We start from the raw sequence: 19,610 nt of genomic DNA, 5'->3' as shown, positions 1-19,610 counted from the left end.
CGATAGTTCTCGTTTCGAGGGGATCTGATTGGATGGGTACGTATGCAGTTCTACGACAACGTTTGTCTGGTGTGGCGTTAAGTGCATCATTCGAGACTTCACGTGCGTTTATCGCCGAAACGGGTCCGACTGAACCACCCTTGAGTAGTTCGTTGGTGCGATTAACTGTCGGCCACACCTGGACCGATAACCAAACCAGCAATTCTGGTTCCACAGGAATAATCGCGTATGCCACGGTCGCTCATACCCTCCTTCAACGCATTCTACTGCCCAGCACCTAACCATCCACACCTCTCTATTCCTCCCTCCTCACCCCTTCCTCTCCCCATCCCTACACCTCTTCACCCCCGCCCTCGCATTCGACAGCCCCTCCGCAAACCCCATCTTCTTCGCCAAACTTGCCGCTTCCTCATACTTCCTCTTCGCCTCCCCAATCTTGCCTTCCATCTCCAAGAACTCGCCGAGATTATGCGTCGCGACAGCACAGCCCATGTCGCATTCTTCGTTCCTTTCAGAACCCTTGATCTGGGCGGAGAGGGCGAGGGCCCGTTCTGCCCATTGCCGTGCTTGGTCTATGGCGAGGGAGCGCGGCGCGGAGTTTGTAACGGGGAAGGAGGTGGGGGCGGGGGACATGGTTATTGCGTTGGAGGAGGAAGTGGGCGGGGTTTGTTGCGCGAGGCAGGTGGATATGTTGTTCACTGGGGGGTGTTAGTGGAGGTGGGTAGGAGGGGAGGGATATGGGGACGTACTTAGGACGACGCTGTGGCAGGAGGTGGGTGGGCAGAGTTGGAGGGCTTTGACGAAGAGGGGGGCGGCGAGGTAGTGCGAGTCGAACTGTTCGTAGTGTGTTCCGAGAGCTGGTTGTGTTAGCATGGCATACGCGGTATCCAATTGTTCTTGCTGCCTACCTTCGAGTACACCACCCATCTCGTCGTTGGTGAGCCAGGGCCCCTCGCCGTTCTTGACACCCTCCTTCTCCCGCCGTTGTTGTTCCTTTAATGCGCTCTCAACAGCCTCGACCAGTCTCTTCTCTCCGTTCTCAGGCTCGTTCACATATCTCACGTCGTAGAGCTGGCCCAGCTTCAGATTGATCTGCACCATGTTCTTCTTCACCCTGCTCCTATTCCCATTCGTCCAGTGTCTATCCGAGAACTCGTCGACCCATTTCTGGCAATCATTGCGCATGATTTCCAGCACATCGATAGCCAAACTGTAGTATCCCGCATCCTCAAACAGGGCGGCGATGGTGTATTTGACGCCCATGATCTCGTCGCTAAAGGGATCCATGCCCATCTCGTCGGCGAGGGCGAGCGCCTGGCGGAAGTGTTTGTTGGCTTCGCGGATGTCGAGCCATTGGCCGCGGCTGTAGAAGAGGGCTCTGCGCAGCTTCTTTGCGACGGGTTCGGGAAAGTTGTGGTAGGGCTTGATGATGACGTTCTTGTAGTACCACGGTATGTACAAGACGCAGATGCCGGCGACGAGGGCAATGGAGCCAATCGCAAAGGGGAACAGCACGGGGCTCTTGTGGTATTGCTCCCGGAACTGCTCCCGCATCGTCGAGCCATAGCGCCGCCCCGGGTGCTGCTGTGCTGGCCGCCATGGCTTAGCGGGCAGCTGTGTGCATCGTGTCAGCGCGGTTTGCGCTTCGCAGCGTGCGATTGCGCTCGTTCGGGGCACGGCGCGGGGGGCCGTCCTGCTCAGCATGGCAAAAAGATGTGGGCGATGGCATCTGGAGTTGGTGGAGCGAGTGCATGACGGAACGAACTTTTAGTGCCCGTCGCGTGCGTTCCGCGTAGGGCTGAGTTCGTCATGACGTAGCCAATCACCAACGCGCCGCATCGCGTTGCTGTAGACCTCACAACAATGCACTGAACCTCTTTAAATATGTGTGGAAGGTATGCGCTGGCCTTGGTGAGTAGTTACAGTCACGTGAAATACAATGCGACAACTGACGGAGACACCAGAGGCCTTCGGAGGTCCGCCAGCAGCTCGAGCAGTCGCACATGCCAGTCGAAGAGGCACCCGACGACGACAGCAACGTGCGCCAGAGCTACAACTTCGCACCCGGCTATCATGGGCTTGTATACCGGGCAGACGGTCCCGAGACTGGAGGCCAGGAGGAAGGTGCGACGGAAGACACCAAGTACAAACTGCAGTCTATGCAATGGGGTAGGCTCGCATACTTACGACCTCGTACGTCACTGACAGCATGCGACAGGTCTCGTACCCTTCTGGACGAAGCGCAACCCCGACTACGGATCCAAGATGAAGACGATCAACTGCCGAGACGACTCGCTCTTCGAAGACCGCGGCATGTGGACGACCATGAAGAAGAAGAAGCGCTGCATCATCGTAGCACAGGGCTTCTATGAGTGGCTGAAGAAGAACGGGGGCAAGGAGAAGCTACCACACTTTACCAAGCGCAAGGACGGCAAGCTCATGTGCTTCGCTGGGCTATGGGACTGTGTGCAGTTCGAGGACTCGAGCGAGAAGCTCTACACCTACACCGTCATCACTACCGACTCCAACAAGCAGCTCAGCTTCCTACACGACCGCATGCCCGTCATCTTCGATAACGGCTCAGATGCCATCCGTACCTGGCTCGACCCGACGCGCACAGAGTGGAGCACAGAACTGCAGTCGCTGTTGAAACCATACGAGGGCGAGTTGGAGTGCTACCCGGTTAGCAAAGACGTAGGCAAAGTTGGCAACAACTCGCCGTCTTTTCTCGTGCCAATCAACAGCGCAGCCAACAAGAACAACATTGCTAATTTCTTCGGTAACCAACGAAAAGCTGCCGAGACCAAAGCGGAAGAGCAATCTGTCGGCAAAGCACAGCATGATCTGGACGCCTCGTCAGACAAGAAAGGTCAGATAAAAGTCGAGCACGACGCTGATGAGACGCGTGACACAACCGACCGCGTGGAGGGTACCGAAGATAACGCGCCATTGCCCATCCCAGCGACGTCGCCAAAAGGCATCAAACGAGAGCACGACGACGCGACTGATGGTACCACAGAGTCTGAGCCACAGCACAAGCGCAACAAACCCACCGTGTCTGTCTCGCCCGCCAAAAGCCCTGCGAAGAAGTCAACACCCGCGAAGAAGCAAGGGACCAGAAGCGCCACCAGTAACGGCAGTGCAGCAAAGACATCCAAGGCGGATGGTTCGCGGAAGATCACATCTTTTTTCGGCAACAAGTGAGCGCAAGTTTCCGAACACCATCCAGAGCATCAGGCGGTTTGGCGGTGAAGAATGAGGTCCGTTTAGGCTTGCTGCCTTGTGCGCTATACCGTCCGACCTATAGTCCGGGGGCAAACAGCAGCGCAGATACACGTGTGCGCGGAGATGCGGTCGTGGAGATGTACATGGTGGAGGATATGAGAGGAAAGCCCTTGCGGAGTGAGCATGTCCGCGGTCGCAGATGGGCGCAGACATAGAAGTACCGTCTTTGCCCCGCGCTAGTAGTGGCGGGGATGGGCGCGAGGGGCCATCTAGCGGCCGTCGAAACCTCCAAAACACCACCAATCCTGCCTGTTGGAGCTCTCGACGCTCTGCGCAACCCATCCGGAGCGCGTTCCTCCAATGCTTATCCCTGCATGGCCCGAAGATGCGGCGACTTGACTCAATCTACTAAACGCCCTCTTGGCTTTATCCTGCTTGCATCTCGTGATCAAATATCCGCTGTCGTCCGAACTAAACACCAGTACCCTAACCATTGCCTTCCGCTCGCTTTCGTACTTTCGTATCCAGAAAGCCCTTGTCTTTGGCAATCTCCCGCTCACTAGCATTAATGCCAAGACTTGTCGCTTCCGCGTTCAACCCTAGCCGTTCGCGTTCCTGACACGATGAACTCCAACATGGCGTCGTTGATGGACCTTGTGTCCCAAAACCAGCCCAAATTCCAAACACACCAAGCCCTTGTTCTTGTTGGACTCCAAAACGACTTTGTGACATCAGAAGGACGGCTGCCGGTTGACACCCAGACGGGCTTTCTGGAGCGCATCCAGACTTTGATTCCGAAATTCAGGGAGCTCAGCGGCAATGTCATTTGGGTCCAGACGCTGTACGAAGCCGATCGCATCGCGACCGGTGCCGACACGGGTGCAGGAGACACGCTTGTGGTAGAAGGGCTGCTCGACGGCGAGGAAAACAACAATGAAGCTGAGGAAGAGTTAGCCAAGGAAGCAGCGTCACTCCCAGCGCCATCCAGATCCTCAAAACACAAGGAACGCGCGCTAGCCCTGCTGAAACGCGTGTCTGCACGACGAAAGACGCTGCCAAAGGAAGTCGCAAAAGCCAAGGCCGAAGAAGACGAAGAGCTGTTCCTGTTGAAGAGCGAGAAGAGAACGCCAGCATGCGTGCCTGACACGCGTGGCGCTGAATTTGCAGATGCTATCGCGAAGCAGATCGAGCTACCTGCAGACGTTGTGATACAAACGACCAACTACTCCGCCTTCCAGGGCACCGACATGCTCATAACACTGCGCGCAAGACTCATCACCGAACTCTTCATCTGCGGATGCATTACTAATGTTTCTGTGCTGGCGACTGTTATCGATGCAGCAAGGCATGGTGTCAAGATTCATGTTATAGAAGACTGCTTGGGCTTCCGCAGGGAAAATCGACATGAATTGGCGCTGAAGCGCATGGAAGATTTCTTCAGCACGTATTTGGTCAATAGTGAGGAGATACTCAAGGAGGATACGACGATCATTGCGACAAAGACTGCAGCGCCTACGGATACGAAGAGCGAGCAGACTATGGAGGAGCGCATGGCCAAATTGTCTCTCGCAAGGGACATTATAGAGAAGAGGGCTGCAGGTGCCGCAGAAGATAAGACAGAAGGAGACAAGCCTGAGCTTGTGAAGTCAAAGGTTCGGATGAGGAAGAATAGGAAGAGCAAGAAGAAGGCGAAAGATAGAGAAGCATCGAAGGAAGACGGTGAAGAGGCGAATGGCGAGCCGAGCACGTCTGCGAACCAGGTTACAAAGGACCCATCTCCGCCAATCACAACGGCACCGACAGTCATACCACAGTCCGCATCGACTGAGCCTCAACGAATGTCCAAGATTGCGAAAGCCGGAAGTGTGGCAGATCTGCGGCAGAAGGACATCAAGCAGCACATGCTGAAGAATGCTAGCTCGGTACCTGCACTGTCCGCGAAAGCTGGTGATGAGAAGGAGAAGAACAGGTTGACTGAACTCTCGGATCGCGTGCGCATGTCACTCACTAGGGCACCAAAGTCTGAGTCGGGGTCTGAGTCAAAGAGAGGGTCCATCAGTTCTGCAAAGCCTGCCCCGACCACCCCGAAGCAAGACGACAAGGAAATCAAGCTACCGATTGTAGAAGCTGCACAGTCAGAACAGCCTCTTGTGAGCACGCCAGAAGCCGATCCGCCATCGACAACCTCGACACCTGCGAAAGCCGCAACGATGGGCAAGCCCCCCAAGCTGCAGTCACTCGCAACGTTCCCCGTCCTAGGACCTGGCGACCACATAGCAGAAGGCGACTCACGCATCATCCACGACTTCTTCCCCGCCGACTTCTTCCACCCAACCGAACCTTCTCAACCACTGAAAGACATCATCTTCACCCATCTCTACAACGAGGTACGATGGCAAAAGATGCTCCACCAACAAGGCGAAGTACCGCGTCTAGTATGCTGCCAAGGCGCCTTTGGCGACGACGGCTCCATGCCCGTATACCGGCACCCATCCGACCAAACCCTGCCCCTACTGCGCTTCTCCCCCAAAGTCCACATCATACGAAAGCGCGCCGAGGCGCTCGTCGGCCACCCACTCAACCACGTCCTCATCCAACTCTACCGCTCCGGCAACGACTTCATCTCCGAGCACTCTGACAAAACACTCGACATCGCAAAGCACTCCTCCATCGTCAACATAAGCTTCGGATGCCAACGCACAATGCGTCTCCGCACCAAGAAAACCCCGTCACAGTCAAAAGATGCAGACGACACAGACGGTGCCGCTACAGACCGCTCAACCCAACGCGTCCACCTCCCCCATAACTCCCTATTCATCCTCGGGCTGCTCTCAAACGCAAAATGGCTCCACGGCATCCAGCCCGACAAGCGCCTCCCCGCCGAACGCAGCGAAAAGGAAAATGCGTATGGAGGTATCCGCATCAGCCTCACCTTCCGCCACATAGCCACGTACCTCGATTGCCGCAGCACAATCATATGGGGCCAAGGCGCCACATCGAAAACCCAACGCGACGCCGCAGACATCATCGTCAACGACGCGGCAGAGTCTAAACGCCTCATCACGGCCTTCAGCCGCGAAAACCAACTTGGCGAGTTTGACTGGGAAAGTTGGTATGCCGACGGCTTCGACGTGTTACACTTGAACGACCCCCCTCCCACCTCCACCTCCACCTCCACACCTTTACTATTCCTCTCCAACAACCAAGTGGAGAACGAACAAGTCCTTATCTTTCTCTCGGAATCTAAAGTGCCCTACACGGTGATTGAACCACCGGATCTGGATCTGGATAAGGCGTTTGAGAAAGATAGACAGATTATGTTCCGTGATACGGATGTTCAGCATGCGGAGGTGCAGGGTGCGATGGGTGTGTTGGTGTATTTGGAGAGGTGGTATCCGTGCGATAAAGGGCATAGTGCGAATTTGGTGGGCGCGAATGCGTTTCCTGTCGTACTTTTAGCGGAGGAGGTTTTGGGGGTTTGGCGGATGAGGTGGAGGGGTGGGGGAGAGGGGGATGGGGGTGGTGGTGGTGGGAGGGGAATAGAAGGGGGTACTACTTCCCCCCCTCCTCCTCCCCCTCCTCTTACCTCTACCACTCCTCCCACCTCCTCTCCCTCCACCCTACCAACCCTCCTCGCACACCTCGAACTCACCTTCGAGCGCAACGGCGGCCCTTTTATCGCAGGAAGCAGATTCAGCATAGCAGATGCGTTCCTCTGGCCTATACTGCATATGTTGATACAACAGTGGCATGGTTGGGACGAGGCACGGTTTGCGAAATTGGGGGACTGGTATCGGGGGTGTTGGAAGAGGAAGGCGTGTGTTAAAAAGGTGGTGGGGGAGTTGGCTGTGCCGAAGACGGGGAAGGGGGAGAAGGGTTTGGGGGAGGAGGGGGGAGAGAAAGGGAAGGGGAAGGAGGGGGTTTAGGTGTAGGTATGGGTGTGGGTATAGTGGGAGGGGGGAGTTGAGGGGGAAGTTGAGGGGCAGTTGGATGGGAGGTGGAGGTGTTTGTTTGAGATAACTGGAATTTGGATCTTCCATTAATTACAGAGGTTTGGGGTTCGTGTGCTACTTCTCTATAAACAGTAAACATGATAAGAGGGATATGAAACGACTTGGGGACACCGTTTGATCAATCATGAAGAGAGAAAATGTTGACATTAAACCCGTATTTGAGGCACATCTATTCTCCGCCACCCGTGGCAGAAAAGAAGCCAGAGAAGATCATAAGCCTTACTCTCTGTGTCTATGTAGGGAGTAGGCGTCGTACTGGTCTCGCAGACCAGATTGTATGAGTATATACACTATACACCAACACCAACAACCCCTCCTTCCTTTCTTCCTTCCCCGGAAGGCTCGCGTCGCTCGCTTCTATCTCAACGTCTATTAAAGAGCCTAGCCTAAGAGCCTGTTTAGTAATTGTCGTACAAATTTTAATATAAAGAAAATATAATTAGACTCTAAAACGTAATTTATTAGCATTCTACTACCTTTATATTTCTTTATATAATAATTAAGAAATAGGTTTATAAAATAAACATTCTACTACTATAGCTTAATAGAATATTTAGCGCATTTTACTACTATAGTATAATAAAATATCTAGTATATTCTACTATTACAATATTTATAGTATACGTAAAGTATTCTACTACTATAGTATAATAAAATATCTAGTATATTCTACTACTATAGTATAATAAAATATCTAGTGTATTCTACTACTATAGTATTTATAGTATACGCAAAGTATTCTACTACTATAGTATAATAAGAGTATTCTACTACTACTTACCTATTCTAAGTTTATAAGTATTCTACTACTACTTACTTACTTTAAGTTTATAAGTATTCTACTACTATAGTATAATAAAAGTATTCTACTACTACTTACTTATTCTAAGTTTATAAGTATTTTACTACTACTTATCTACTCTAAGTTTATAAGTATTTTACTACTATAGTATAATAAAAGTATTCTACTACTACTTATAAGCCTAGGCCTTCTTATATTCTACTACTACTTACCTATTCTAAGTTTATAAGTATTCTACTACTACTTACTTACTTTAAGTTTATAAGCATTCTACTACTACTTATAAGCTTAGGCCTTTTTATATTCTACTACTACTTACCTATTTTAAGTTTATAAGTATTCTACTACTACTTATAAGCTCTTAAGGCCTTTATATATTATACTACTATAAACTTATTATAAGTAAAAAAAAAGATAGTAATAGGTAAGACTTAAACTTAAATATAAAAAAAATAGTAACTTTATATATAAGAAATTACCTACTTAGTAGTTAAGTAGGTATCTTAGTTAAGAGCTAGAGGTTACTAAACTAGCAAAGAACTAATATACTAAATAGTAGTACTATATTAGACTATTATTAATAGAGAATAATTAGATTTAAAGCTCTATATAGTATATAAGTATAAGAGAGCTAGTAGAAATATAAAGTTATAATAAGCAGAGACTCTATATTAGTAGCTATAACGCTAGCTTTACTAATATAGTAATATAGTACGTAGGTATAGAAGGTAGGTAATTAATAGAAGGTAAGAAGTAATAAGTAATAAGTAATAAGTAATAAACATACCTTTTTTAAGACTATAATCTTACTTATAGCTATTAAAACTTTAGCTTATAGTAATTCTTTATTATATAACACTCTTTATATTAATAATAATAATAGTAGTAACTACTTTAAAATATCTACTTCTAACTTTCTTCTATTTAGTCTTCTATTTAGCGCTTTACGCGCTATAATCTTAGTACTACTACTATAATTTATTATATAGTAGTAATAGTAGTAATAGTAATAGAATAAGCTTTACTAGAGTAAGTTAAGGTCTAGCATAGTTTAAGAGCGTAGGTAAGTATAGCACTACTATTATTAAAGTTAGTAACTATATACTAATAGTAATATAGCCTACTTTAGAACTTTACTTAGTGTACTTAGCGTATAGTAGCTATACTACTATTAATAATTACGCCTACGCCTACGCCTATACCTACGCCTATACTTATTATTTCTACTTCTACCTCTTCTACGCCTTTAGCGTATAATAATAATAATAATAATAATAATAAGAAGATAGAAGTCGCGCTAAGCTAGGTAGTAATTCTACTTACTTTTATAGGTAATCTTACGTAGTAGTAGTAAGAGTATAGTAGTAAGAGTTAGGTAAGTAGATAGGTAATAATAGATATAGAATAGCTTACTCTCTTCTCTTCTCTATAAGATATAAGTAAGTAGTATCTATATAGTACTACTACTATAACGTATAGATATTTACTAGCTTTAAGGCGTTTAGCTTTTATATTTTATTCTAGCTATTTAGAGTACTACTTAGAGAAATAACCTAGGTATTAAGTTAGAGCAGCGTTATAGATTAGAGTTTAAATACTAACTATAGTAAAAGAGTAGAGTTTAGTTAGTTAGAATTAAAGTTCTTACTATATACTTCTTTCTATATACACTATTCTATACTCTTACTACTCTTTAAACTTCTACTAGTAATTATTAATAGATAAGCTACTAGCTATATTCTAGAAAGAGAAATATAAGGCTTGTAGTCTTCTACTTCTTACTAATAGTAAAGAATTAGAGAAGCTAAATAACTAACTTAGAGTCTTTAGTAGAAGAGTTAGGTAAAAGAGGTATAGTGTTAGGCTTCTCTACTTCTTACTAATAGAAAAGAATTAGATAAGCTAGGCTCTTTAGGCTAGCTTTTAATAAAGTATTAAATATAGCTTTAACTTTAATAAGAGCTATAGACTAACTAAAGTGTAATAGTATAGAAACTACTAGTCTAAATATCTAGCTACTTTAGTGCGTAGTAGATATTACTAGTAGTAATCTTTAAGTACTAAGAGCTATTATAGCTAATAAAGAAGCTAGTAACGTATTTAAAGTAGTATACCTTTATAGATATATAGTGCTTAAAGACTACTATCTAGAAGTTACGTTCTTAGTATAGGTTTATAGAAGTATAAAGTACTTCTATAGTAGCTAAAGTAGTAGTAGTTCTAGAGGTAAGCCTAAGTTAAAACTATTAGTATTAGTATAGAGTTATAGAAGTATAAGGCACTCTATAGTAGCTAAAGTAGTAGTAGCTAAAGTAGTAGTAGTTCTAAGAGTAAGCCTAAGTTAACTTATTACTAGCTTCTTAAAAGCTTTAATACTATTATTAGTAATTATCTTATAGAAGCGTAAGACACCTTTATAGTAGTTCTAGAGGTAAGCCTAAGTTAACTTATTACTAGCTTCTTAAAGGCTTTAATACTATTATTAGTAATTATCTTATAGATTAATAATAGTACTAATAATACTCTTACTAGAGAAGGTAGTAATAATAGAGTACTTGCCTAATTTAGTAGTAGTGCCTTAGTATACTACGTTTCTTACAGCTCTCTTACTAAGAATATAGTATTTAGTATTAGTAATCTTAACTAGAGAGTAGTTAATTATAGAATATATAGTCTCTATAAAGATATATATATTAAAGTTAAGTAGTATAGACTTAAAAGAGGCCTAGAGGCTTATAGCTAGCGTACTTAATAATAGCTTTATATAGTCTATAGTTATTTACAGAACACTAGTTATAGTAGATATATATAGTAAAGTTAATAATTATAAGAGAGTTAGTAATAAAGAGAAGATAGTTAATAATAGCTTTAGTAGCGCAGCGTATAAGCTTAAGAGGCTTAGAAGCTTATAGCTAGTATTATTAATAATAATAATTATAAGAAAGTTAGTAATAAAGAGAAGATAGTTAATAATAGCTTTAGCAGCGCAGCGTATAGGCTTAAAAGACCTAGAGGCTTATAGCTAGCGTTATTAATAATAATAATTATCTAGAAGTTATGTTCTTAGTATAGAAATATAGAAGTAAAAAGTACCTTAGTAGTAGTAGTTCTAGAGGTAAGCTAGAGTTAAGACTATCTAAGAGCCTATAAAGTAGAAAGCGCAGTAAACTTAATAATATAACTTTTAATAACTCTACTAATACTAGTTATAGGTAGAAGCAGAATAATTAAGAATATAAGTATAGCTAGTTAAACCTTCTTCTTCTATATAAAACTATTAACCTAGATATAGAATCTAAGCTTTAAGTACTATATATTATTATTATAGTCTAAATACTATTAGTATATAATAATAGAGATATAAACGTATAGAACTTATATCTAGCTAGCTAAAAGAAAGTAAAGTAATAGTAGAGATCTTAAGGCTAAAAATCTTAACTTAAAGATTCTTATAGGTATAAGTCTTTATAGCCTTCTTCTTCTAGTTACTACTAATAATCTTAGTTTTAAAGGTCTTCTAGTTCTATAGACTAGTATTAAGAAATTTAAAAGTTTTCTAGTTCTATAAACTAGTGTTAAGAAATTTAAAGATCTTCTAGTTCTATAAACTAGTATTAAGAGATTTAAAAGTCTTAACTAGCGTAGAAGTAGGCTTTATTAAAGTACTAGAAGCTAATAATACTACTAGACTAGTTCTATAAACTAGTGTTAAGAAATTTAAAGGTCTTAACTAGCGTAGAAGTAGGCTTTATTAGAGTACTAGAAGCTAATAATACTACTAGACTAAGCTAGATAATAGTTTCTTATCTAAAATCTCTAATTTTATACTTTTTTTCTTATAAGATCTTTCTTCTTTAAATGCTCTATAAATAATCTATACTCTACTAGAGTACTAAGTAGCTTCTTTATCTAGAGAGAAGTAGTACTAAAAGCTTAAAACTAATATTAAGATAACTTTAGAGAGTAGAAAGATAGTATAGTAGAGATACTAGTATAGTAGAGAAGGTATAGATAGTTATAAAGTTAAACGTATAAAGTTACTATAAGATCTTAAGTAGCTACGTAGAAGAATCTTTATTATAAAATAATTAGGCTTTATACTACACTAGCTTATAGCTAGAGGCGCACTAGTCTTACTAACTTATCTTACTACTATGTAGATAACTACGTTCTTCTATACTATATAGATTATTTTCTTTTATATTATTATAGGTATTATTATAAAAAGAAACTATAGTAGATAATAGAAATAGTAATTAAAATAATAATTATAGTATTTAACTTAGTGCTTCTATTATTATAATTATTAGAAATTACTTCTTTAATAAGAGTAGAATTTACTTATATATTAAAGAAGTATATTAGTCTACTAGCTAGGCTTCTCTAGAAGCTCTTCTAAGAGGCTCTATAAAGCTATTAGAGTAATAGATAGAAGTATAATAGACTACTATCTTAGAGCTTAAGAGCGCTATTCTTCTCTCTATCTTTAGTTTCTAGTATCTACCTACTACTATATAAATAGTTAGACTAATAAATAACTTAAGCGTTACTAGTAAGACGTTAAGAAAGGTAGGCTAGTACTTATCTTATAGTTTAAGTAGGCTAATAAAGTAAGTTTATCTTTACTAGTTTCTAAGTTAGCGCTAGCTTATCTTATAGAGGCGTAAAAGTACTTATTAGTAATAGTCTAGAGCTTATAGTTAGGTGTAGATAGTAAGGCTTTATTTATAGATAAGTTAGAGGCGTTACTAGTAGAATATTGCTAGCGCTGTTCTCTATCTTTAGTTTCTAGTACCTATCTACTACTATATTAATAGTTAGACTAATAAATAACTTAAGCGTTATTAGTAAGATATTAAAAAGAGTAGTAATAATAGTATTCTATAGTTAGAGAGCGCTATTATTATTTATAGTAGTAGTAGAGTCTTAAATTTATTACGCAGAATAGTGTACTACTATTACTCTTTCTAGAGTTACTACTAAACTAGAATAAATACTAGTACTAGTATAAGATAAACTACTATTAAGGTGTCTAGGTAGATTACTTTATAGTAAGGTATTAAAGTTATTAGTATTCTTACTAACTAGTTAGAGAAGAGAAAGTAGTTTAGTAGAAAACGTCTTTATATTACTATAGACACTAGAAAGCTAAGAATTATAACGTAGAGAGCTATATAGGCCTAAGTTCTTATAGATATTATCTTATTACTATAGTCTCTAAAGCTGTTAAGCTCTAAAGTACTTTAATTAAGCTAGAAAGTAGTATTATTGCGCTAGCGCTATAGATTAGTATAGACCTAGAAGCTGTTAAGCTCTAAGTACTCTAATTAAGCTAGAAAGTAGTGTTATTACGCTAGCGCTATACATTAGTAAAGTTATTAGGTTTATAAGCTATTTCTTAAGTTACTTATACTAGTTCTTAAGATTACTATATTAGTTATATTTATAGTTAGATTATAACTAGTAAGGTTATTATTAGACTTTATAAGTAATTTCTTAAGTTACTTATACTATGTCTTAAGATTACTATATTAGTTATATTTATAGTTAAGTAATAACTATTAAAGTTTATATTATTTACGTTTAGTTCTATTACGTTCTAAATACATAATTATAAATAGTAGTTCTAGCTTTTAAGAATAGTAATATAGGTCTTCTTAGCTAGAAGACGCGTAATTATAGGTAGTAGTTCTAGCTTTTAAGAATAGTAATATAGGTCTTCTTAGCTAAGAAACGCGTAATTATAGGTAGTAGTTCTAGCTTTTAAAAGTAGTAATGTAAGTTATCTTCTCTATTAGAGTATAATTAGTGTTAGACTAAGAGAGGTATATTAGTAAGAAGTAGAGTTAAACAGGCTATAGTAGGTAATTATCTAATAGAGTTTCTAACGCTAGTATTACTAGGCTAGGTTAGGCTATAGTAGGTAGCAGTAGAATATATACGCTATAGTAAGTAATAGAAAGTCTCTATATTACGCAGCGCTAGACTAATATAAGGTTTAGCTTATAGTAGTAGAATAAATCTATAATAGTTTATAGGCAAGAGTAGTTAGCGTTATAGTAGTAGAATATAAGAAAGCTATAGTAGTAAAATATAAAAAAGCTATAGTAGTAGAATATAAGAAAGCTATAGTAGTAGAATAGTTACTACTCTTTATAATATAATAACCTTAATAACCTAGAGAAGTTACTATAAATAAGAAGAAAGTTCTTTCTTATTTTCTTATTATGTATTCTACTACTATTAGTCTTTTATAAGTTATTACTTATATTCTACTACTAGCGTGTTTAAACTATTTCTTATATTCTACTACTATTAGTCTCTTATAAACTATTGCTTATATTCTACTACTAGCGTATTTAAACTATTTCTTATATTCTACTACTATTAGCTTCTTATAAACTATTACTTATATTCTACTACTAGCGTTTTAAAATTACTTCTTATATTCTACTACTATCTACCTCTTCTAAGTTATTACTTATATTCTACTACTAACCTAAAGTTCTATCTATTACATTCTATTACTAACCTAAACTTCTACCTATTATATTCTACTACTAACCTAAACTTCTACCTATTATATTCTATTACTAACCTAAACTTCTACCTATTATATTCTACTACTAATCTAAAGTTCTACCTCTTGCGTAGTATATTAGTTATTTAGGTATCTTTACTTAACTAGCAAGATAGAATAAAACTACGTAGTTATAACTTAAAGAATAAAGTAGTTAGTAAGATAATAGTATTCTTTATTAGCCTAGTAAAGTATAAAGTTTAATAATAGATACCTCTAGGTTATAAACTTTCTAGAACATAAGAATAAATTCTAGCGCTTTTCTCTACTAATACTATAAGCTATATAAAAGATACTTCTAGTTCTAAATAGTAGCTAAAGAGTAGTACTAAGTAGAGATCTAGAGAATAATTATTAGTTAGACGTATTTTCTCTTATAGCGCTTATTTATATTTAGTATAAAGTAAAGTACTAAGTAACTAATAAAAGTAGATAGAGTTAAACTACTATACTTATAGAAGAAGAGCTAGGTAACTACTTCTACCTATTAAAGATAACTATTACTTAAACCTAAAGTTAATATAAGTAGGCTAGTATAACTAAAGTAAATAGACTAGTAAAAAATACTTAAAAAAGTATATATAAAAGACAAGACAGGTAATTAAGAGTATTAGATATAAGTTAACTAAGTATAAGTCTTATAGAGTCTATTAGCTAGTTATAAGTACTAACTTATAACTTTCTTAAAAGATAATTAGTAGACTTAGTGTTATAGTTATATATTATAAGATAATATATAGATAACGTAGAGTGTCTATATTTCTCTCTTTCTACTAAGTATATAGCTTATTAAGTAGAGGCTTAAGGTTAGCTCTAAGAAGGCTTAAGATTAGATAAAGTATAATAGAAAGTAGCCTATTTAAGACGTATAAGGTAAAGACACTTAAATACTAATAAGATTATAGTAGATAGCTAGTCTTCTATAACTTTATAAGCGTCTAAGAGTTTAGCTTATAAGACTCTACTACTAGTAGTATAAAAGCTAGTACCTTTTATAAACTTAATAGTTAAGGTAGACTATATCTACTAAAGTAAGTACTAATAGGCAGAGCTCTAAAGAAAGATAGTAAAGAGTAGATTTACTCTATATTAGATTAAAAACTTTATAAAAAATAGTAGTAGTTACTATTACTATTACTAGTATAGAGGTATAAAGGTAAAAGAGAAAGAGTAGTAGAGAGATAGAGTAGAGAAAAGAAAGGCCTTACTTATATATTACTACTATAGCTAGCGTTAATAGTAGCCTTAGTAGTAAGTAGTAAAGATAAGAGTAGTAAAGATAAGAGATATATAATAAACGTAGTAGAGGTATTACTATATTAGAAGGTATACTATATAATAAGATAGTAGTAGAATATAAGAAGATAGTAGAAAGTAAAAGTAGTAGAATATAGAAAGTAACTATAAGACGCTAGTAGTAGAATACAAGAAGAAAGTAAATACTTTAAGTATAATATATACAAACTCTAGCGCTATAGTTTAGTTAGATATAAGAAACTATTATTACTATACTCTATAGACATACCTATATAGAAGTTACTACTACTAGATACTACTATAAGTAAGAGAGAAGAGTATTAACGTATATTAATTAATACAGACGCTTATAAATAAGACTATAATATCTATCTTAGTATTATTTAGAAGTAAAAGTAGTATTTATAAAGAACTATGCGCAAGCCTTAGCACTATTATTATTATACTTATTATTACTACCTTAGCCTTTTACTCTTTAAAAACTCTATACTACTATAGACTTACTATATATTATATACTTTTAAATACCTATAATACTTATAAGATATACTTTATACCTCTATACCTATATAATTTATTTTTTAGTATACCTAAGACTAGGCTTAAGTTCTTCTCTACTCTAGTAGAATAAGCTAGTAATAATATAGTTTAGGTATAAAATCTAAGAAATAGATTATTTCTATATAAGAAGTACTAGAGACTTCTACTAGCGTATATTATAAGATAGTACGTATTAATATTATACTTACCTAAAGATAGTTATACTAATACCTTATAGAGTTCTACTAGTATTAGTCTACCTAGCTAGGTTTTCTATAATAACTAGTCTAAGAATAATAACTTACGCAGCACTAGTACTATCTACAGTATCTATCTTAGGCGTAGTATATCTACTAGTATAGTTAGAATATAATAATAATAATAAAGAGAGAAAGAGAAAAGAACCTATCTAGTTTAAGAACTTAGATAGAAACCTTAAAATAGAAGAAATAATAAGTGTTTCTAATAATAATAATAATAATAGGCCTACGCTTACTTTAATAATAATAACACTAGTTAGAGGTAATTTCTAAGTACTAGTAAGTAAGAATAATTTCTTAGTAGGTAATTCTACAGTATTACTTAAAGTCTAAGGTCTACTACTTCTAGAAGACCTTAGATCTTATTCTAGTAGCTAGTAAGTAAGTTTAATCTATATTATAGTAACTACTAATACGTTTAGTATAGTCTTTAACTTTACTACTATTATTACTAGTAGTTTTATAAGCTACTAGTGCCTACTTACCTAAGACTTTATAGAGTTTAAGAAGTAGTTAGTAGTATCTATTTCTAATATATTACGCTTTGTCTAGAATACTTCTATAACTCTAGTATAAAAGTCTACTAGTATCTATATTCTATATTAGTAGATTAGAAAGTAGTAGTATAAAGATAGCTAAGCCTTCGCTAACTATAATAGAAAGTAAGACTAGACTTAGTTTAACTATATTATAAGAATTATAGAAACTAGTCTTAGTAAAATCTTAATAGGTAAGATAGCGTATTTCTACTACCTAAGTAAAGGCGTTAACTACTATTGCTATAAGCTAGATATTAAGAGTATTACTATTAGTAACCTTATTATAATCTCTAGTAGTATATACGCGTACTATTAGTATTATAGAAAAGCTTATATTTATATAGCTTCTTCTATAAAGAATTAAGTAAAAAGAAAGATAACTACTTTTATATTATAAAAGCTATAGATAATATATAGAACTAAGCTCTCTTATTAACTAGTACGTTAAAGAGCCTATCTCGCTAATTTATCTATTAGCACCTAGTACACGCTATACTCTTTATTATTATACTATTAACTCTCTATAGATACTATATCTCTAATACTATTATAGAGGCTTAGAGAGATAACTATCTTTTAAGTTAGTATTCTATTTAATATAGAGTAGATTATACGTCTTTCTTAAAGCTTTTTAGTTATTTATTCTACTACTATAATCTTCTAGGTCTAGTACCTTATTAGTTACGTAGACGTAGAATATTCTAGCTAGAGGTACCTAAAAAGCGCTAATAAAAGCTCTATTACTAGTTACTACGCTTACTAGTCTAGAGAAGAGGTATAAAGTACGTAGAGTAATAGACAAAATAATAATAATAATAACTTCTAGTAGCTCTGCTAGCTTAATATAAAAGAAATATAAACTACTATAAGTACTAAAACCTTAGTGTATATTAACTAGATAGTATTAGACTAAGTGTAATAGGCTAAGTAAACTTAATATATATATACTACTTTATACAAAGTTCTATCTACGCGTAATTATATAGAGTTACACTAAAAGAAGAGGTACTTATCTTAGTAATAATATACTTATTATCTAGCTATATCTCTATAACTATATAAGTATAGTACTTTAACTTATTATACTTATCTCTCTATATTTACCTAGATATACACTTATAAGCTATAGCGTCTTTAGACTATAATATACTATCTCTAGCTTCTACTTACGCGCCTTTACGCTAGTACGTAGGTATACCTAAGTAGTATATAGATAAGATTATTAACTTTAGCTCTTCTATCTTGCAAGAAATAAAAAAGTAATCTACTAGATTCTTCTCTAATAAGAAGATTAATACTAAAGATAAGAGAAAGAATAAGTAATCTAGTAAAACTAATAGTTAGAGTAAGAGTAAAGCTAGAGATAATAACACTACGCTATCTTAAGTACTAAGAGAAAAGCCTTTATTAATAGAAAAGCTTAGAGTAAGTATAGTAATTAGTATAAACTTATAACTACTAACTATAATACTACTAATAAGTATATAGCTATAAATAACAACGTATTAGATAATAGGCTCTTACCTAAGCTATCTAATAAAGAGAACGTACTAGATAACTATATTAATAACTCTAACGTAACTAAGAATAAGCTAGAAGTTAAGCTAGAGAATAAGTAGAAAGATAAGCTAGATATTAAGCTAGAGAATAAGTAGAAAGATAAGCTAGATATTAAGCTAGAGAATAAGCTACCTAAATATCTTTATTACAGTAACTTTCTTATACTAATCTATTTTAGAATACGCTCTACATAAACCTCTATATCTATAGTATCTACCTCTACTACTATAACTTAAGGTAACTTATTAATACTATATAGTTACTTATTATCTATAGCTTCTACGTCTACTACGTCTATATATAGTTTCTAGTTTATACCTATATATAAAAATATAGCGCTTATAATTTTCTACTAGCTATAGTATATACCTATATTAATCTAATCTACTATCTTCTTCTAGTGTAATAAGCTATTACTTTATAGAACTACTACACTATTATATAACTTTAGTAGTAGTAGAGAATTATAGGTAATATAAGACACGCAAGACACTATAATATAGATAATATAGGTAATATAAGCCTTTAAGAGTTAAGCTTTAGTAAAATAAGTATAAATAGAGAATATAATTAATATTATAATTAAGATACACTATAACACTAGACTTAATAATAATAATACTAAGATTACTGCGTAGGTAGCAAAGAAGTTAGCTTTTATATATATATTTAAGCTAACTTAGATTTGCGCAAAGATATAAGAAATTAAGTAATATATATATATATAAGTAGAGCTTTTAAATAGTAATAGTAGTGTTTTCTTAGTACTAGATAGCACACGCCTTAACTTTATAGAAAAATAGTAAGACTAGGCACCTTCTTATTATAGAACTA

The 19,610-nt window shown here is 37.2% G+C and overlaps 3 protein-coding genes across 3 annotated transcripts; 2 read left to right on the top strand and 1 right to left on the bottom strand.

The window, feature by feature from the left end:
- Positions 1 to 309: 309 nt before the first annotated feature.
- On the bottom strand, positions 310 to 1,554 carry J4E85_001031 (uncharacterized protein; the record flags this gene model as incomplete). Its single annotated transcript, XM_051465319.1, has 3 exons — positions 310 to 698; positions 750 to 857; positions 909 to 1,554. 3 exons carry the CDS (start codon positions 1,552 to 1,554, stop codon positions 310 to 312), a joined length of 1,143 nt encoding a protein of 380 aa, XP_051331840.1.
- A 330-nt stretch (positions 1,555 to 1,884) lies between these two features.
- J4E85_001030 (uncharacterized protein) lies at positions 1,885 to 3,204 on the top strand (the record flags this gene model as incomplete). Its single annotated transcript, XM_051465318.1, has 3 exons — positions 1,885 to 1,895; positions 1,967 to 2,169; positions 2,219 to 3,204. 3 exons carry the CDS (start codon positions 1,885 to 1,887, stop codon positions 3,202 to 3,204), a joined length of 1,200 nt encoding a protein of 399 aa, XP_051331839.1.
- Positions 3,205 to 3,860: 656 nt separating this feature from the next.
- Positions 3,861 to 6,684, top strand: J4E85_001029 (uncharacterized protein; the record flags this gene model as incomplete). Its single annotated transcript, XM_051465317.1, has 2 exons — positions 3,861 to 6,591; positions 6,641 to 6,684. The coding sequence occupies 2 exons, from the start codon at positions 3,861 to 3,863 to the stop codon at positions 6,682 to 6,684; spliced, it is 2,775 nt and encodes a 924-aa protein (XP_051331838.1).
- Positions 6,685 to 19,610: the final 12,926 nt, after the last annotated feature.

Source organism: Alternaria conjuncta (genome assembly GCF_024043145.1).
Source record: "Alternaria conjuncta strain BMP 0040 chromosome Unknown scaffold_1, whole genome shotgun sequence".
Taxonomy (NCBI): domain Eukaryota; kingdom Fungi; phylum Ascomycota; class Dothideomycetes; order Pleosporales; family Pleosporaceae; genus Alternaria; species Alternaria conjuncta.
This window is presented reverse-complemented; position numbering and strand designations above follow the sequence as displayed.